Genomic DNA, 21,793 nt, shown 5'->3' on the forward strand with positions numbered 1-21,793 from the left:
TTTGTTTGCACCCTCAGATTCCAGACTTTCAAATAGTTGTATTTTGGCCAAATATTGTTCTATCCTATAACAAACCTTGCATCAATGGAAAGCTTATTTATTAAACTTTCAGATGATGAATAAATCTCAATTTCAACAAAATGACTGGTTTTGTGGTCCAAGGTTGCAAATGTTGAAATCATGTTTATTTACATTTCTCATATTATTGTTTTCTTTGGATAAAAACACTTTCTAAAGGAAATGCCTAAATGTAAACATGATTATGAATAAAAGCATTTATCAATATTATTATTTTATTTTTGGGGGGTTACAATGAATTTTTTTAACAAAAATTGTAAAAAAAAAAAAAAGGTCACCAAGCTGTCACTGGGTTGGTACCCGTTCAAAAAGTACACCTTTGCACCTGAAGAGTTCATATTAGTACCCCAAATGTATACAAATTTGTACATATTAGGACATTTTTAAGCTTGGGGCCTTATGTAATGTGAGCATAATGTGAATCACGCACAATACAGTAAAACCAGGATTGTGTGTTAGGAAAAAAATAGGGCCAGTTTTGATTTCATGTTGACTTGTCTGTGATCAGTAGACCGTGGATTTTGAGATGAACCCAAAGGAAATCTTTCAGTATATGGAACAAGAACAAAACAAGAGCAACTTTTGTTTAACAAGCCCAAAAAGCAACATATGGCAAACACTAATACTCAAGTGACTGTTCGAAATAACAATCTTTGTCCAGATCATAGAGATATATAGGGAGCGAGCTGTTAAGTGATTACTTCCCCTCTCAGAAATGTGCAATAAATATGTGGTGCACGTTTCATTCACGGATCAGGTTACTGAATATTAATGACAAAAGCAACCACAACAATGATGTTACTGATTAAAAATGGGTGGATGCTGAGGCCTTTTCGCTCTGATCCTGTGCTGCAAGCTTATAGGATCAAGGATCTGATGTATTTGGAATGCAAGAACATGCTGTTCATATCTAAAGCATGTATGTTTATGAAAGCGAGATGCACCTCAGCAATTGAAGAAACCTTGAAGAACCGTTACCAGTAGTCTCTAGGGTCAAAGGTTGCCAAAACCAAACTAATTACACCTAAAAATCTTTCATTTAGGCACTGGAAAACAGATGTTGTTAGATCACATAGTACATCTGGCATCTAACAAACAATTGTTACAAAGATTAAATTAATTTAATGGTATTTTGACAGACGCATTAAAGGGCACCTATTATGCAAAATCCACATCAACAAGGTGTTTGGACAAAAATGTGTGTGTGTTGGTAGTGTGTGAACACAACCACCCTACAATGGAGGATCTCCTTTTTTACACGGTTCCCACACCTTAGTCAACTTCAAATTCAAGGACTTTTCAAGGACTTTTCAGGTCCAATATCCTCAAATTCAAGGACTAAATTTGGGGACACATTTCAAGTGAGAGCAAGGTTACATCGTGTTACCTTTTAAGATACATTGTTACTGTTCCCTTTTGAGGGAACTCGCGCTGCGTCACTGGGGTGACACTTTGGGACGCCTCCAGGGGTAAGTGTGTCTGAATGTGTATATCAAATTCAACCAATGGTGAGGATTAACGACAAAGACAAGGTGACGCAGGTGCCAGGAAGTATATTGCTATCTGAAATATTGCCAAAGACGGCGTTACAGGGACACAGGGAGTATGGCAAGGGAGACACAGCGTCTCATTCCCTTCTCGTGGAACAACAGTTACATACGTAACCCGAGACGTTTTCATGTGTCAAACACAACTATGCAAAAAAACGTTTTGGTATGAATCAACATTCGCATACAGCATTTAAAGTGAACAGTTTAGCATATGTGCTTAAAAAGTCTACAATTTTTATGATATTATCCTACACTACACAGGACCAACATGGATTTTTTTGTTGTTGCATAAAATAGATTCAAGCACTTTCAATGATTGTTATATGTATGTATATTTTAAAAAACTTCACAGGGCCTTGAATTTTTTTTGCCCCGGAGTCAAAACAAAGGATTTCAAGGACCCTGTTTTAGTGCCCATTAAACCAAAGCAGTTCTTAATAGATATGCTGTTTTTATCCTCTTCTTCATACTGATAAAGAGCAAAAATCGAACGGTTCTAATAAAAAAACAACAACAAAAACGAACCATAACCCCGCACCTAACCCCAACGTCACAGGGGTCAAGGCAAATCGTACCAAAACTTACAAATGTGGTCATAGTGAATTATTTCAATAGTGAGATATTATTGTCTCAGACTGTATTCACAGGAATCGGATGTATTTTAACAAAAAGTGCTCATTTGGCAAAGGAGTGCAGTGTTTCCCACGGGATTTTGAGGAGACTGTGGTGGTGTTGACGTCACCCGCTAATTAGCATATATGTGATGTCATCATGTCGTGTTTGCGTTTGATCTAGTGTTGGCAACTGAAATATATTTCACTTCTACTCTTTGATCTGCTGTATTTGATCTGTGTTATATATCAAATTATATTTTAAGCCGAATTAAGTTGTTTTAAATAGTGAAATAAAAATGTAAATGGGAATCATGAAAATTCTATTGAGCAGTAGCTCATTTGCATTTAAAGGTTCATACACAAAAACAGCGCATTTTTGCTCCCACCCTATAAGCATTTTGGAAATGCTATAATAAATGGGTATTTTGAGCTCAAACTTTACAGACACATTTTAGACACACCTAAGACTTATATTACATTTTGTAAAAATGGGCATGATAGGTGACCTTTAATCCAGAGTAACTTAAAGGGGTCATAGCATGAAAATCTGACTTTTTCCATGTTTTAGTGCTATAATTGGGTCCCCAGTGCTTCTATCATCCTAGAAAACATAAAAAAACAGTAATTTAATTTTGGTAAGACATTTTTGGTTGTTCAGATTTTGCCTGTTTTGTGACGTAGGTAGCAAGGCCAATTACAATAATACCGTCCCTTAATCTGCACCATCCAAACCTGTCACGGCCATTTAGATCAGAGATAAAGAGAGAGAGAGAGAAAAATAACTGACAGCACAATTGAGTTTCAACTATAACAAACCACCATCATTGCGATCAGTGTTTGAATTTCATCAGCTCATTTGCATTTTAAAGGACACACCCCAAAACGGCACATTTTTGCTCGCACCTACAAAGTGGCAATTTTAACATGCTATAATAAATTATCTGCGGGATATTTTGTGTTAAAGCTTCACATACGTACTCTGTGGACACTAAAGACTTATTTTACATCTTAAAAAAAAATTCACAATATGACCGCTTTAAAAGGTTTATATTTTTATCATCATGTGTGTTCCCTGGGTTCGAACGCATTACCTTTTGCGCAACTACTGCAATGATCTACCACTGAGCTACACAAGAGCTTTCTTATGATTAAACTCCTTTTGATTAAACTCCTTTTGTTTAAAACGAAATGGTCATGCGCCTCCCTTCTTCTCCCAATTAGCAAGACAAACACAACCCCAACCTGGTTACAGCTGACAAAAGGTTCACATCAACTTAACCACGGCAATCTATTTTTCTTGTACTCTTGTAATCTCACAAAAATGAAGGAAATTCCATTGTCTGCCTGCTTAAATAGTCTGGTTATAAATAGTAGGTAATTTTATCAGCGAAGGAAAACTAGGTTTTGAGTAGTAGCTTTCCTAACACGCTCTGACAAAATGAATGAGATGTGTAGGTTTGGCAGACAGATTGACCCAGCGCAGGCTTATTGACATTGGCAGCGTCTAAAACATTCCCGCTGTTTGTATTAAGAGATATTTTTACTGTAATCAAAGAGCATCAATCACAAATTGCAAACCACAGGAACAGTTCCTTCACTGAGAAGTCTGGCATGTTTACCCCACCACCTTTTCCCCTGCTATGTTTATGTTTCCGACACAGGGATGTAATATCGCTTAATACATGCTGTTAAACAAACAGCCTAATAATGCCAAGGGATCTTAAGTGTTTGGGGGTGGGACTTTAAGATCTTATCAATGAACTCTCTCTATGAAGTCTCTCTATGGCTGGATGTTTCCCCAGACGAAACAAGGTTTCTGTGGGTTCAGAATGACCAATCCGGCTTCTGACCCCTGGCTGACCAGGTGCTCTTTGAACAGTAGTAAATCAATGGGCGGCATTCATGGTGCACTCGCAAGTGAAAGGCAACAGTGACTTTTGGAAAAGGAAGTTGGAGTTGAGTTGTTTGAGTTGTCTGAAGAAGAAACGGTAAACTACGTTTGACGCCAAGTCGGTGATGTCATGGTGTTATGGAAAACATCACGTGGAAGACCACCAATTAGCTGGCTCTTTGAAAACTTCAACCTAAAAACAAAACATATTGACGGAATAAACTGCACAATTTCAACATAATTAAACAGCGATTTCCCGTAAAATGTATTTTTTCGCACTTTAGTTACATACATACTTGAGCTGCCATAGACTCGCCAATATTTGATCAAAGATAAAACCTGTAATGTAAAATATGTAAAAAAAAGAAAAAAAAGAATTGATTCATTTCACGTAGCTTATACTGTGGCCCATGTCTAAAAAAGTTAGCTTTCCAAATGTACTGTAGTACATAACAATACAACACATTACCACGCATCCAAACCTATTAAGCTACAAATCAGTGGGACACGTGTCAAATAAATAGCTTGAAAGATAAAAAAAGTAAAAGCTTCCTAGCAGTCTTTAGTTAGTTATGGTTTCGTACACAACATCCTCAGAAACGGGCAGTAACGCAAGCAGCTTTCCTTGGGAAAAGGGCATCTGTGAACCAAATGGTAGAACATGATGAGGGACGGATCATTGAGATGAACAAGACAATGGGCTGGGAAATAAAAGCCCCGCACATTTGATACCGCCCTGCTCGGGACGTCCGTTGATGCTAATCGAGAATGTCACTCAAATAGCGAGTTTTGGGAAAAGCAATTGAAGTTTTAATTGCGGCTTCTCTTTCATCCGGGCTGCCTTGGCAAAAGCCTGCCGCTTGTTGTCATCTTTTGGCACGTTTGATTTGGCTGCCGAGTTTTGACTTTTAATCATCCGCCTCGTGACTGCGCGACATAATGCGACCAGCAACGGATGTCATCATCTGTTGCATTTGCCAGGGATCAGCTGCCTGTCACTGTGATTCGCTAAGAAAGAATTCAATGTGTTCACGATAAAAACTGAATTGCTTGACGCTTCGGTTTGTAAGTACTTTAATGCCTTCTGTACGAGCTTCGGGATGGCGCAGGACCTGTAGGTATTGCATCACAAATCATCCGTTTTTTTAGGGAAGAATTAGCGATCTGGTTCATATTTCTGTTTGTCAATACTGTAGCTTCACCAAAGGACATGCTGGGAAGTCCTTGCAGCTTGTTCCTGACAACAAACCTGATGGGGCCGATGTCCACCTGGGCCATGCCATCCATCATGCAAGCCTATCGAGGTTCTGTTTTTGCAGCCATCTGCATGTGGTTGTCTTACTACAGGTGAGGGCTTTGTAATGTCTTTCCCACGCTCAATAAAAATCTCCACACTGCTTTATGGATGAAGATACTTGACTGGTTCGGAAAGAGGAGACATAGGCCAGTTGGCTCGGTTCACCGGTCCTGAACGCATTCCACCTCACCGTGCACTTTGTGAAAATATTTCAAGAGTGACATCCAGGACTATCTGACAAACACTACAAACTAAACTATCAGTCAATGCCGGGTTATAACCTGAATAAGTGTGTCTGAAACCGGCTAGTCAAAGACATTTCTTTCAGACTAACAAAAAAACTGGATTGATGGATATTGTTGGATATCATAGAAGGCTAAGGATGCATTCATGCTACCCCCAAAAATCAACCAGATGCACATCTTTGATGCCTTCCTGTATACAGCACACATCCTATACAGTATTGTGCTAGTGTAGAGAGAATATTGAATGAATGCATTAAAGGGAGATGAAAGGAAAAGGAGTAGCTGAAAGGATACAGAGAAAGCAAAGCATAACAGATAAATATCTCAGCATACTGTAACTGAAGTCACTTCAATGTTTGCTGCCATCTACTGACTCCATCATAACAGTCACAGAGGAGAGATACAAGCTTCTGAAGATTATCTACAGTATAGATAAAGCCAACCTCTACATTAATTTTACAACACAGTTAAAAGAAAATAGTTATTTTTATTATTAATAGATAATTAAACAAATAAATGAAAAAATGTATTACAGTATAGTGTGCAAACGTTTAAGGCCACCATTAGATTTGCTGTTTTTGCAACGGTATAGTGAGCAAATATAATTATTTCTCTCGTTATTGGAATACAATTACAGAAAATAATGGAAATTTGAGTATTAAAAAAAATTAATGCAAAAGTGACAAGTATTTAGTGTGACCTTCCCTTACATTTAACAATTAGCAGGAACATGCAGGCTCTCTTAAACCTTTAAATTAGTGATGCACCGATGTATCGGCCGCCGATATTTATCGGCCGATTTTTGATGAATTTGAAACCATCGGCATATCGGCAATAGCACAAGAAAGGCCGATACCGATTGTTTATTAATTAACTGCATAAAGAAATACATTAAATGTAAAAAATGAGTTAATGTTGTTAATAAAATAAATGCTGAATAGCAAAAACCACCTTTGAAGGTTGTCATGCTGTCTTCTTATATTTGTTTTAGCTTAATTTGTGCCTCTCTTATTTTGTTGGTCAGTTGAATGTTAATTAGATTCAATCCATGTTCAGTAAAAATAATTTGATGCAGAAATAAACTAGCTAATAGAACAACTAGTATTATATACAAGTGTTTAATATCGGCATCGGTATCGGCCAGAAGTTGTCTGTTTAAATCGGTATCGGTATCGGCCCAAAAAAATCCTATCGGTGCATCCCTACTTTAAATCCTAAATGAAATCCTAATTTCTAATTATAATCTAATGGCTTTAGGACTTCAAGATGTGTTTAGTGCCAAACTAAATACTGACTTTTGTCAAAAGAAGCCATTTTTCTCTGAAAAGTTTTTTTTATTTGACATTTTGTGTCCATATGTCCTGTATCTTTTTAACAAAGAGAGCAAAGAAATTATGGATTGCCATTCACATTTTGCTAAAACAACAAAGCTGTGGTAGCCTAAGACTTTTGCAAAATACTGTATATTACTACAATAAATAATGAATTATTTTATTTAGTTTTCAATAACTGAGTTACTTAACCCTTACTGTGCGTTCACACCCGACACGGTAGAGGCGGCAAAAACACGCTATTTGCACATAGTTGGACGCTTGAACATTTCAAGTTTACTCGCTTTATTCACGTGTGAAATTCTAGTCATTCGGAAATTCGCATCATTGGAGGGGCTTCACGTGACTACTAGAGCAAGCTCCTGAATGGTTAACGCAGAGCGAATATCCGCCAAAGTTTAGATTTTTCAACTGCCGCGTTTCCCGCATCAACGCTCAATTCGTGTCTTTGCATTGATCTAACATGTAAATCACTCGTGCTTGCCGCCTCTTCCGGGTCTGGTGTGAACGCCTCGTTATGGTTTTTTTGGGACGTTTTCATACGCTATGGGTTTTTGGGTTAGTCTAAATTTGGCCACAACTTTCTCTGTGTTTAAGCAAATAAAAGGATTTTTTTGTGACAAATCTTATATTGACACATATTTTGGGAAAATGCTTTCAAATTTTTCCAACTCAACAATACACTATGGGGCAAATGTACTACCCTTTCAAGTTGTTCGTGGATGAAAACATCCACCAAATAAAACTGCTGTAAAAATGTATTATGAATTTTTTTATTGTTTTTGCATAAATCTGTTAATCAACATCAGTACTGATCAAAACTACCAAATGTTTTCATGAATTTAACTCTTTAATTGCCAAGTTCATAAGTGATGTCACTGATTTGGGGAAAAAACACAAAATGACAGATTTTTTTACCTACAGTCTTGGGCATGTCAAAGATTAGTAAAAACATTGTCTCTGATGCATTTTTTGTTTTTGTGCAGCATCAGATGTTGTTAAAATAGTCATCTAATAATTTTTTTACAGCCATTTAATTTAGTGGATGTTTTCATCAACAAACAACTCGAAAGGGTAGTGAATTTGAACAATGCATAAGGTTTGACAGTACATTCACACAGGACGAAAGCATTAACGCTTGACGGAAGCCAATCACAGTGGCCGCTACACATGCTCCGGACTTCCATAAACATAATTGGTTATTTGCATAAGGTGATCTGATTGGTGGACGCACACGTTGCTGCTTGAAAAGTTGAGAAATGTTGAACTTCTGCTGCGAGCAACGGTGACCGGTGCCGACGGATCCACAGTATGTGAGTATAATGTTTTTACATACCTTTTTATTTATTTATGCATTTGGCAGACGCTTTTATCCAAAGCGACTTACAGTGCATTACAAATGTACAATTTTTTTGTTACTCTCAATTTTTTTCCCTGGGTTCGAACCCATGATCTTTTGTGCTGCTAACGCAACCACTGAGCTATACAGGAGCACATTTTATGTGTTTTAGTAAGAGTAAACTCCACTTTAATAAATATGGAAAGGAAAACGTCCCACCTTCAATCATATCAAAGGTGTCTGGAGGCATACAGTGTCCGGCATGGCTCACAGCCCAAACTGGATACCTTCTAAGGAATGTTTGATACAGGGTCCACATGTATGTCTTGTAAAAGCCCACCACACCTGGGTTACCTGTAAAAAATGAGGATACTGTTTAGGCAAACATTCATATTTAGCCCTTCCCTCTACCTGGATTTAAACCAGGTTTTAAATTTTGCCTACTGAACTCCATACAACAAACATTCCTTTTCCTATTTTGCCCCATCAAATGTCTCAGCCATTCAAACCAATATCAAACTAAAAACCTGTGGGTCTACGCAAGCGAAAAAACTTTAAAAACTGAATCAGGTGCTGAAGGAATGGGGTTTCTTTGGTTTTCTTTAATCCTGGTTGAAACAAGAGTTCTGTTCCACGCCTATTGACGTAGCTCAGTTGCTCTTCACAGATGAGGTTAACTGCAAGTGAGGGGAGATAAGGAGATAAATGGCATCTCTGATACCCAGCTGCCTCCATAGCAGAACAATGGACACACTGTGTGGTCAAAACCAACTTACCCTCTCACTTCAAGAGAGTATCGACATGCAACAGCTTTACATGGTGATACATTTACTGTGATGCGTCATCTGTACCGACGTGACAGAAGTATCCAGCATAGTGCTTTTATGAATGTTGTTTTCACAGAGATTGATCGAAGGCAGAATTATGTAGGAGGTAATGTGACTGAAAGTCCAAAGCACTAAAAAACAGGTTTGTACAGATGTACAGAAAGTAAACTGTTCTAATGCTAACTTTTTGCCTAAAGCTAATCATAAACGAAATCAGGCTTATTAATCAAATCGTCATTAATCGTCATTAACTAAAGCATTAGGAGTGTGAACATTGCAAGTGCAAACTATCAACACTTCCCTTGTTTATTAGTAGCGAAAAACATTATTGAACTAGCCAGAACATTAAATAAGCAAACATGCATGGGGTGGGGCTGGGCATGTGTAGTAATAAATGATTTCCACAGAGGCAAGATGTTTATTTGGTCATTAAAGCAGCAATTCACAACTTGCCTCTCTATTGCGATCTCTGTTTGAAACATAAAAATGGAGATTAATTTAAACAAACGTACGTGGGTTGAAGTCAAATAACGTCAAACTAACATTTTCGGCAAAACCGTACCTGAAAGCTCAGCTTATGAATCATTATTAAGATTCTCGTTGTGAATTATGGTTAAGGTTAAGAGATTTCTTTATAGACTTGTCTAATAACTAATTGATAACACTTTACTTGAAGGGGTTTTCATAAGACTGACATGACACATTCATAATCATGACATGACATGTGCTATGAACCTGAAGGAGATTTTATGCACGTTTATGACAACTGTCATTATTGTGTCATTCGTTTAATTATGTCATTTTTAATGCAAAGACATTGTTTGAGATGTCTTTGTTATGACAACTTGACATTAACCAATACATCATAACTTGACATGACAACTTGACATTACCAAAACATCAACTGACCACTTTTTACCAGTGATACAAACTGCAATTGTCACTAAAATGTCATTAAATGTTAATACTCTGTCATATAGTTTTATAATAGCGTCATGAATATTTTTCTTGACCTCAGCTACAGTCGTAAAAATATAATTTGTCATTAAAATGTAATTAAGTGTTAATACTCTGTCATATAGTTTAATAACAGTGTCATGAATATATTTCTTGACCTCAACTACAGTCGTAAAAATATAATTTGTCATTAAAACGTCATTAAGTGTTAATACTCTGTCATATAGTTTTATAGGAGCGTCATGAATATTTTTCTTGACCTCAACTACAGTCATAGAAATATAATTTGTCATTAAAATGTCATTAAGTGTTAATACTCTGTTATATAGTTTATAACAGCGTCATGAATATATTTCTTGACCTCAACTACAGTCGTAAAAATATCATTTGTCATTAAAATGTCATTAAGTGTTAATACTCTGCCATATAGTTTAATAATAGCGTCATGAATATATTTCTTGACCTCAACTACAGTCCTAAAATTATAATTTGTCATTAAAATGTCATTAAGTGTTAATACTCTGTCATATAGTTTTATAACAGCGTCATTTCTTGACCTCAACTACAGTCGTAAAAATATAATTTGTCATTAAAATGTCATTAAGTGTTAATACTCTGTCATATAGTTTTATAACAGCATCATGAATATATTTCTTGACCTAAACTACAGTCATAAAAATATAATTTGTCATTAAAATGTAATTAAGTGTTAATACTCTGTCATATAGTTTTATAACAGCGTCATTAATATATTTCTTGACCCGAACTACAGTAGTAAAAATATAATTTGTCATTAAAATGTCATTAAGTGTTAATACTCTGTCATATAGTTTTATAACAGGGTCATGGATATTTTTCTTGACCTCAACTACAGTCGTAAAAATATAATTTGTCATTAAAATGTCATTAAGTGTTAATACTCTGTCATATAGTTTTATAACAGCGCCATGAATATATTTGTTGACCTCAGCTACTGTCGTAAAAATATAATTTGTTATTAAAATGTCATTAAGTGTTAATACTCTGTCATATAGTTTTATAACAGCGTCATGAATATTTTTCTTGACCTCAACTACAGTCGTAAAAAAATATTATTTGTCATTAAAATGTCATTAAGTGTTAATACTCTATCATATAGTTTTATAACAGCATCATGAATATATTTCTTAACCTCAACTACAGTCGTAAAAATATAATTTGTCATTTAAATGTCATTAAGTGTTAATAGTCTGCCATATAGTTTAATAATAGCATCATGAATATATTTCTTGACCTCAACTACAGTCGTAAAAAATATAATTTGTCATTAAAATGTCATTAAGTGTTAATACTTTGTCATATAGTTTTATAATAGCGTCATGAATATATTTCTTAACCTCAACTACAGTCGTAAAAATATAATTTGTCATTTAAATGTCATTAAGTGTTAATACTCTGTCAAATAGTTTTATAACAATATCACGAATATTCTTCAGTTCATAATGTTTTTTTAAGTTTTCACCATGTGTTTAACAAATAAATGCAATCATCTTATAATAATAATAATAATAACAACAATAATAACAATAATAATAATAATAATAATAATTAAAATTGATAAAATTATATTTTATTGCATTTGGACACTGATTCACCTTGAATTAAATAAAAACAGTACAAAAATGGGTTAAGCCAAGCAGCATTGGGTCCATATTGCTGCAAAGTTAGTTACATTAAATTAAATTGATTAAATGTTTTGATAACTTCAGAACCCTCTGTGTTTTGTTAGTTGTTGTTTTTTATATATTGTGCAAATACATAAAAGTTAAGTATAATATTTTGACGTGTCTGTTGCATTTTGTTAAGGGATTTAAAATTATTTGACATAGTATTAACACTTAATGACATTTAAATGACAGTTTAATATATGTTAACCTATAAAGCTAGGTAGTTTCTTAAGTTTGATAATTATTCTGCTATGTCATGTTTATGACAGATTTATTACAAGTTATGATGTATTGGTTTATGTCAAGTTTTCATAACAAAAACAATTCAAACAATGTCATCTGTGGATTAAAAATGACATAATTAAACGAATGACACTAAATGACAGTTGTCATAAATGTGCATTAAATCTCCTGCACGTGTCATGTCATGATTATAAAGGTGTCATGTCAGTCTTATGAACACCCATTCAAGTAAAGTGTTACCAACTAATTTTCACCTCAACGTGACTCACGTCAATTTGTATCTATTTTACAAGGTAAATTAGGTAATTCATGAATTCATTACATCTCATTTTTTTGTTTTGTTTTTTACAATCTGCTTTCGCCTCAGTGATGTAACGTTTAGGAGCGTGGCTACATAATTGCTTTTTCCTAATAATTTTATGTTTTTGTATAATCCACACTGCTCGAATTCATATGAATTAGCCACCTTGTAAAATAGTTATAATTTAGTTCAGACACCCATACACCTTGCAATACAAATAAACCAGGAATAACGCATACAGCAGCAAAGCATCTCATGCCAGTTCTCATAGCTCACAGCGTACACCGAGATATCCAGCACTCATAGGCCTGCACAGGGCAGGCAACTATAGTCGAGGGCCAACTGCAGCCCTCTTCAGACTGATTAAATCCATTTGTATGTTTTCATTCATTCATGCTGCGAGTTTCCAAATCTCTTTCAGATGGGACTTGACATGCTCAAATTCCGAACTGCTTTGAGCCACTATTATTGGTAATGGCAGGTTTTTCCCAACCAGCCGCCACAATAAAGCCACCGGCTGTCTTGCACTAAACGCAGAGATGAAATCAAAGATTTCACTGTCACACGGACCCAGACAGATCTCCTCTGCAGGGGCTAGAAAAGGTGGAAGAGGCGACAAGTGTTCAACAGCTTGAACGCTGCTGCGCTCCTATGATCTAATAGCAGTTTTGACAACAGTGAATGCAATCTGTCTGGCCACTTGAAGGTGAAAATGTTCAGCAAAGCAATAAAAGCAGAGCCAATTTTACAGCCGTGGTCGCCAAAAAACCAAATGTTGCTTTGTGTGACATCACTGACGGAAAACAAACATTAACATTCATAATCTCATAATTAGATTATGCCTTCACCCTGGATTTCAAACGCATGGTCACATACAGTACGCACATCACCGACCTAATAGTAATTCAGAAGTAAAAGCGTTTGCCCCCATGCATGGAGAAAGAATGCAAAGGAGGCATTCCTGCCAGAGTAAGAGGACAGAGGCATGAGCTATCTGCTCCTCTCCCACACATTATCATTTCCCCCTCTCCCTAAGTTCATAAATTCAGGGCTGCTCAATGGGACATTAAACAGATACCCTGCCTGCCATCTCTGACCCCAAGACTGCCTGGACTACCACACCACTGACGTAGCCCTGCAGGTGCAGGACATTCTCTCTTTGTTATAGTTACGCACATACATACACTGCTCACCACCTATCCCTGACTCACAAACGTACGAGGAAAGCCACTAAATCAATTGATAAACACCAGCCGTGATGTGGATTTCACAGAATGAAATATGTAGTCAACACTGGCAGATGAATAAAGAATCGCTTTTGATAGCAGTTCAGCACTTTACGGTTAAACCTAGTTTATAGTATGTGAACACGCCATTTAACCACCCATCTTTGGGCTTCTGAACATTCCTCAAAATATCTTCCTTTGTGTTCATCAGAACAAAGAAATGTATACAGGTTTGTAAGAACATAAGTGCATAAATGACGACTGAATTTATTTTTGGTAAGCATTTTCACTTTTTAATCAATAATTATTTAATCAATAAATAATAATAATAATTATTATTATTATTATGTTGATCGGTATAGATGGTTTCAGTAGTAACAACATAAACAAGCGGCTTTCATGGTCAACACATAACTTCCAGTAAACTCAGCTAAGAATAAATAACGACAAAATCCGTTTAAAGTAGTTTATTTATATAACAAGCAAAATAAACAACACGTAGACTACCTAGGAAACCAAACATTTGTTATTTCGACTAGGTATTTGTTTAATCCTGCATTCACACCAGCAGCGGTAGAGGCGTCAAGCGCGAGTGATTTCAATGTTAAGTCAATGTGAAGATGTGTTGACGTGCATCTGGAGGTATCGTCGCGTTTAACGTGGCGCGGTAGACGCTATTCCGCCTCATTCGCGTGTCTAGTTCGCGCGAATGGAGTGTTGCCGCGGCAAACGCGCTAGTTGAAAAATTTGAACTTTGGCAGAAAAACGCACTGCGTTAACCAATCAGGAGCTTGCTCTAGTAGTGACGTGATTACAGGAAGCAAGCGGAGTCGCAAAAGCCTATGGAAGGCCCTCTCATAACGCGAATTTCCACGTAAATGTCTCGATGACAAGAATTTCACGGGCGAATGAAGCGAGTAAACTCAAAATGTTCAAGCGGATAACTAGATGCGGTAGACGCAATTTTGACGCCTCAAACGCGGCTAGTGTGAACCCACGGTAAGAGTTCAGTTTCAGCAACTAGTCAGACCATTAACAAACAAAAACCGGAAGTAAAGTTCGGACCAGACGCATAATCGCGTCACCACGATGAAACCGTCTATAGGAAGTTCTTGAAATCTCAACCCCGTTGACATGTTTTCCATAGTAAGCAGTGATAACTTAAAAGTGGATGTAGAAATATCAGCCTCAAATTCTTTTGGGTGAAAAATATTAAACTAAATTAATTTAGCTTAACAAGGCACCATGTAATTTAAACCCATTATCCGTCTTATAGGATGATCAAAAATGATCAAATTGGCATCAACCCCAGCCTTAAGGAATGCATTAGCATCTGCTGCAATTTGTTCATGCAGACATTGTGTGAAGTTGTCTTTAACTTATTAGCTCTTAACATGCCATCATGCGGATCCAGTCTGCAGAAGTGAAAATGCTTATTGACTCTGGCAAACCTGCAGACAGATTGGTGACTATTGCCAGATCACCTGACAGATGACTCTCTCAGGATTACTTCAATCTATTCAAGAGGTATTGTAATCCCTGATAAAAGGTAGTAGGGGAGTCATCTACCGAAGGAGCTGGAAGAGCCTGGGTGACAGAAGAACAATTTACAAAGCAATAGAGAACAGGTATTTTTAATATAAAAGTCAGTTTAAGCTCAATTGGCCAAGTCAGTATACCTTACCATACTGTTGAAGATTAAATTCCTATTCATACAGTCTCCCCAAAAAAGGATTTGGAAAAAATAGTTGGACAATATGTATTTAACAGATTCACTTTTAGTGAAAAACTAGCTTTGGTAACATTACAGTGCTGCTACCCTGGTTCAACTGATCCAGCATGGCAATATCGCAATGTCAAGGGATCAAATGCCAGGTAATACACACACTGTAAAAAATGCAGCGTGACGTTTAAACAACTTAATTATAAGTCAATTCAATCTACTTTTTAAGTTTTGACTTGTGCTAAGATGACATAACTCAGAAAAACAAGTTAAAATTCTATAAAGTGGACATGAAAATCTGACTTTTTTCATGTTTAACTGCTGTAATTGGGTCCCCAGTGCTTCTATCAAACTAGAAAATGTGTAAAAGATCAACCCAGTAACTTAGTTTTGGTAAACCATTCTCTAGAAGCATGTGAAAAAGTAGGTCATTGAAATTTGGCTCCCCTGTGATGTCAGAAGGGGATAATACCGCCCCTTAATCTGCACTATCCAACCACGACACTGCCATTTAGTTTTCAGTAAAAATATCTAAAAATTCCTAAATTAAGATGTATTTTCTTGATGAGCAAAATAACCTAGAAAAATAAGTCTAGTTGTTAGACAAAACATATAAACTTTAAGTAAACGAGTGCTTAAAACAAGCAAAAAAAAGAATTTTCTTGAAATAAGTTTACTTTTTTCATAAACACTTAATTCAAGAAAAAAATGTCTTATTCCATTGGCAGATTTTTTTTTTTTTTTTGCTTGTTTTAAGCACCAATTTACTCCAAGTTTATATTTTTTCTCTAACAACTAGACTTATTTTCCTAGGTCCAGTGGTGTAAAAAGTACTCAAAAATGTTACTCAAGTGAAAGTACAAGTACTGAGTGTAAATTTTACACAATTAAAAGTAAAAGTATCTGGCCAGAATTATACTTGAGTAAAAGTAAAAAAGTACCACATTAAAACTGAACTTGAGTATTAAAAAAGTAAAAGTATCAGGAAGAATGAAAACTAGAAACTTGTTTAAGCTTTTAATCTCTAAAAACATGAAGTGAATGAACCACATACAAGGTTTTATCCTTTACAACTGTTTGTATTAAATTGTATTTCATTATCAAACTATAAGACTACTACCTAATTTCCAACATGATCTCACAAAGTTCCGTGATATAGTCACAGAATTTTTTGCTCTTTTATCAGTGTCATTGTCACGGATCTCCGCATTTTTCTGCGTCTGTACCACAGACTTTCTTTTTCGTGACAGTTTCACATATAGATTATTCAATTGTTTTTCCTATTTTTAAACCATTTTCACGTGTGTTTGGGGTTAGATTTGGGGTTTGGGTTAGGATGTCACTTTAACAAATGGTTTATACTATTTTTTCCAGACTTTTAAACAATTCTTGCCTGACGTTAGGGTTAGGAGTTGGGTTTGGATGTCATTTTATGTTACAGAAAGTCGTTCTAACCCCAAACCCAAGCGAAAATGGCAAGAAAATAGGAAAAACAATTGAGCAACCAACACGCAAAACTAACACGGAAAAGAAAGTCCGCGGTAAAGACAGAAAAATGCGGAGATCCGTGACAATGACAATGAATTTCAGTATGCAACATGCTACTCAAAATTGTAAAACCTTAAAAAATAACTTAAATTTCAAGCTCTATCAAGCCTCTCACAGGCAGCCGATGCAGGAAGAGGTGTATTAGACCTTGTTTACACTGTCAGTCCAAATCCAATTTAAGTGCATATCCGATAGGAATGCAATCACATTTAGAACATGTGAACGGCTAAAAACCACATGAAATCTGTTTTTTCTAATCTGTTTCAGGCTACATCCAGAGGTGGTTTGAAATCCAGCCTGACCGCCCTGATTGCATTTGTTTAGCTATTCGGTTACGTCATGCTGTCACGTCACATAAAACACGTCAGACGTCGAGGCAAATTGTCGTGCCAGCGCAACGTCATTGCCATAGAAACAGTGCAGATAATCCGAAAAACGGCTATAGGACGCACAGATCGGATCTAAACAGTTGTGATACACAATGTGGACAGTGAGTCTGTCAAATTAGATATGCACCAAAATCAGATTTGGACTGACAGTGTGAACAAGGTATTAGTCTTGATAGAGAGGCTGCAAACAGCAGGGAACGTGTCACATTTTATGTGTTGTCGGTTTCAAAGAAGCGAAAAAATCTTCATCATTAGATGAACTGTTGGCCAATTCCTTAGTGTGGTCCAGAATAAATAACATTTGAACTAAACTGGCCATCAGCTCAATTCAATTGGTTTGATAGAGCAAGGGAAAACAGATCTCTAAAATATAAGTAATTTTTGACTGTAAATAAAATTGTAAGGAGTAAAAAGTAAATTTTTTCTTTAAAAAATGTAATTAAGTAAAAGTAAAAGTATTGATTTTTAATTGTACTCAAGTTAAGTAAAAATCCCCAAAAATAATACTTAAGTACAGTAATCAATTAAAAATATTCAAGTACTTTACACCTTTGCCTAGGTCATTTTGCTCATCAAAACAATACATCTTAATTTAAGAATTTTTAGATATTTTAACTGAAAACAAATCAAAAACACTAAGTAAGTCAGTCATTTTTTTTGCAGTGTAAGTTGCTTTAAATAAAAGCATCTGACAAATGCGTAAATGTGAATGAAAATGTTTAGCTAGCATTTCCAAATCTTGTGTATCGTCAGTCTCGTCCTTCTCTCCATCTACTAATATTTTATTCACTTTGTCCTGCAGTTGACGGAAAGCAAAAGCTCATGGTGTACCAGCAATCGCATGCAACCTTCAGGTAACATTCCTAAAAACATTATGCCCCAAATCTCAGCAACACTGTAAAACCAAACAGTAAAACTAACTTATAATAGAAAGTACATGGTACTCAAAATGTGCCAAAAAGTTTAGCTAACTATTATTTTTGAGTTCATTCAACATCTACCATAGATTTAAGTTAACAGTAAATATTTTTTTGAGTTTTTACAACTACACCAAAGGTAAAGAGTTTAGGGAACTTGAAAAGTAGATTCAACCATAATTAAACATTTTAAGTCAAAAGCCCTCTAGAGGCGGTTTTTACCAAAAAGTGACGTCATCATTGAAAGGGCACTCAGACGTGTTTTAAACGGATGAATTTGCTCTTGGATGCAAATAATTACAAACTTTTGGTGGTTGTGATGAGTTCAATTTGCCAGGTAAGCTACACTGAAAAAAACAACTTGTAAAATTTACTTAAAAAAATCCTCGTAACAATATGCACAAACTTTTTTTAAGTAAAATTTACTGCTCTTTTATAAGTAAAACTTACCTACTAAAATCAAATAAAATTTACTTAAAATTGCATGATAAAACATATGTTAAATAATTAATTAAATGTTACTTAATTATTTTATTTAGAAGTTAGATTTATTTTAATCGTTTAGGTAAAGTCTATTAGGTTTTTTTTGAAAATTGAAGCATTGCTGTCCTAATAATATTAAATAAATCGTATTTTCTGTTTGTTATTTTCTTTAACATATTCCTATGGATCTAGTTATTTTTAGTGTTATAAATGGCATTATAACACAAAATTCATGACTGACAACAAGTCAGTCATTGAATAAACTTGATTCGGAACAGAAACGCACACAAACTGTGTATCTGACATGCATTATCAGCACTGTGGAGAGAATTACAATACAATGTTCTGAACAGCGTTCATGTAAAGAAACACTGATCACCTGAACGGTGACTTCACAAAATTATTATTTACAACAAAACAACATCAATAATATAAGAGCTTAAACCTTTATGACATTTCATTAACAAATATTTAAGTAGTTAAAGTTCTTATCAGTTCTTATTCTGTGATAAAGCTTAAAAAATAAAAATATTCAGGCGCAAAGAATTGTGGCTATTCCTTACAACATGTGCAAATAAATGTAAGTAAATTTTACTTTGATTTTTTGGTTTAATGGATTTGGTATTTTTAAGTAAAATGAACTAAGATTTTTACTTAAATCTGCTAAAATTTTTTGATTAAAATTTACTTAATTATTTTAGGACTATGTGCAGTGACTATAAAACAGTTAAATAATACAAGAAAATATCTAATAAGACTTACTATTCCCACACAGTTCATTTTTTACATGAATTAATTGTGTATTTATCATCGTTTTACTTAGGAAAATCTAGTTCTCAATAAATGTTAATATTATTATGTAGAAATTATGAGAGTTAATCTAATAAATAATACTACACCAAAAAGTTCGTTTTTTCAGTGTATAAGAAAGAGTCTGTCACTGCAAATTTACTTCATAATTTTACTTCACAAGTTAAATCAACACCATTGGTTGAGGAGGTTCAGTTCCCAGCATGCTTTGCATGAGCCCCGCAAAATGAGAGCATTTTTTGAAATTAAGTGATATTTTATGTGGTTTTTAGTAAACAAAAAGACTCAGTAGTGTTAAACATTTATTTATGTTGGAGATTTAGAAAAGTTTGCTATTTTTTTAGTTTTGTGCTTACCATTGTTCAGAAGTGTAGTGCCTGTGCTTAGGCTTTAGGTCAATAATGTGTTGCTTTATCATATAAACAATACCTATGATGTGAAAGTCAGCACTGAGCTCAGTCTCAACACTTTCACTGGTATCAAATTTTCATGAGTCACATGATATGTTTCTGTGATTTGTGAACAAAATTAAATGTTAGTTAGTTTACTTGAATATTTTGAGTACTCTGAACTTGTCGGGTTTTACAGTGTTCTGTTAAGTTGTAAAATGTAGATATTTGAGTAAAGGAAACTTAAGAAAAACAAGGCAATCAGTTGCCACAAAATATTTAAGTAAAACTACTACTACAATTTAAGTTACATAAATTATATAATTTAATTTATATAAGACTTTATCTAAGTTTAGATAAATAATTTTTTTTGATTTGAATTGAAGTTGTCAGTACTCAAAACGTTTAAGTTGGCAAACTTAGAAAAATAGCGGCAATCAGTTGCCTCAATTTTTTTGAGTTAGTAGAACTTATCCGGGTTTACAGTGAATGCATGAAAAATAATAACTTTCCTTGGCAGGCCCATCATGACCCTAATCCACCTGCTATTCAAATACTAGCAATCATTATGGTAAAACTTAACAAATTGTATATACTGTAGTTGAATAGCAGTCAGTAAAGTTGGGTGGAGTGAGGCTGTTACTTACATGAACCATTAAAACTGACACAAATATTAGTTTCCCCCTGAAAAATACCCCTTGGATTATTTGAAGGGAATAGAAAAGACCAGAGATACTTTCTTATTAGAAACATAATTTAAGAGTAAAACTCACCTGCCTCAACTTTTCAACTTTCCACTTATAGAAAGAAAAGAGGAAAACAGCTCGGTTATACTGTCTGAAGATGGCAAAGGAAAGAGAAATCTTTGTAAGACTATTATGAATTATCAAACAACGTGATACTGTGGGCTATTGGATACAGCTGCCGGGACAAGCGGAGTGCTTTGCACAGCAGGTTCCTATAAATCAGAACCATCTGGAGCTCCAGCCCTGACCCACTGAACATCTCACGCTTTACATACTGTATGAGTGATCATAACTTATATGTTTTACCTTTAAACTATAAACAGCTTGAGGACTTTTTCAAAAACGGCTTATTTCCGAATACAGTATATTGTATAGTTTCTTTACAATATTTAGAAGATAAACTTAATGTAGACACTTCGTTTGAAAGAACAAGGAACAAACTATTCAATATTCCACAATAATCATTGATCATTCAGTTCTGACCTATAGCAAGCTCAATAGGTCAGTTTTCGATGGTAAAGTTTTCAATATACTGAACACTACAACATAAGACACTTTGTGCCCAGCCGGGTACATTTAAAACCAACTATAACACAACAAACCTGCTGCCATCCAGTGGTTCAGTCAGTTATCACAGATAGTATCCTTTGTCAACTAAGGTGATTTGACATTTATGGTATCAGAGATGAATATCAAAGTATCGATATTTAACCTGATGTTGGGCATAGAAAGAAATCTCCCTAAAACATGAAAGAAACAAGCAAGACACAACTGGCATTTTGAGTGATAACACCAGACAAGTATGACTTCAAGGTGTTGTCAATATCCACCACTGCTGAAAGAAATATTGCTTTAGTTTATATCGTTCTAACATGCTTAGCTTGTCTTGACAATACGACACCATTCCTCATCCATACAAAAAAGTCCATTAAAACAGAAGCACCTGTGGTATACCTGGCGGATATGAGAGCCCAGGGAGTCTCTGGCGAGACTGTAGAGATTATTGCCGTTATCTCTAGAGAAAAGGGCACAGGCTCTACAATAACAACGCTGCCGTATGGACTCCCATAAAGAGTCTATTGAGCACAATGCTCAGTGACATTCAGAGCCTGGTGAATAGAGACCACTAAGAATAAGCGTCTAGAAGGTCATCAGTTTGACCACGCTTTCTTTCCTGCACATC

The 21,793-nt window shown here is 35.3% G+C and overlaps 1 protein-coding gene across 1 annotated transcript in view; it reads right to left on the reverse strand.

The window, feature by feature from the left end:
* The window catches only part of ldah (lipid droplet associated hydrolase), a 71,166-nt gene that overhangs the window by 41,336 nt on the left and 8,037 nt on the right, over positions 1 to 21,793 (reverse strand). The window contains exon 3 of the mRNA XM_073869685.1: positions 8,565 to 8,699. Within this exon, the coding sequence (XP_073725786.1) occupies positions 8,565 to 8,699 (135 nt within the window). The remainder of the gene's footprint in view (positions 1 to 8,564; positions 8,700 to 21,793) is intronic.

Source organism: Misgurnus anguillicaudatus, chromosome 7 (genome assembly GCF_027580225.2).
Source record: "Misgurnus anguillicaudatus chromosome 7, ASM2758022v2, whole genome shotgun sequence".
Taxonomy (NCBI): domain Eukaryota; kingdom Metazoa; phylum Chordata; class Actinopteri; order Cypriniformes; family Cobitidae; genus Misgurnus; species Misgurnus anguillicaudatus.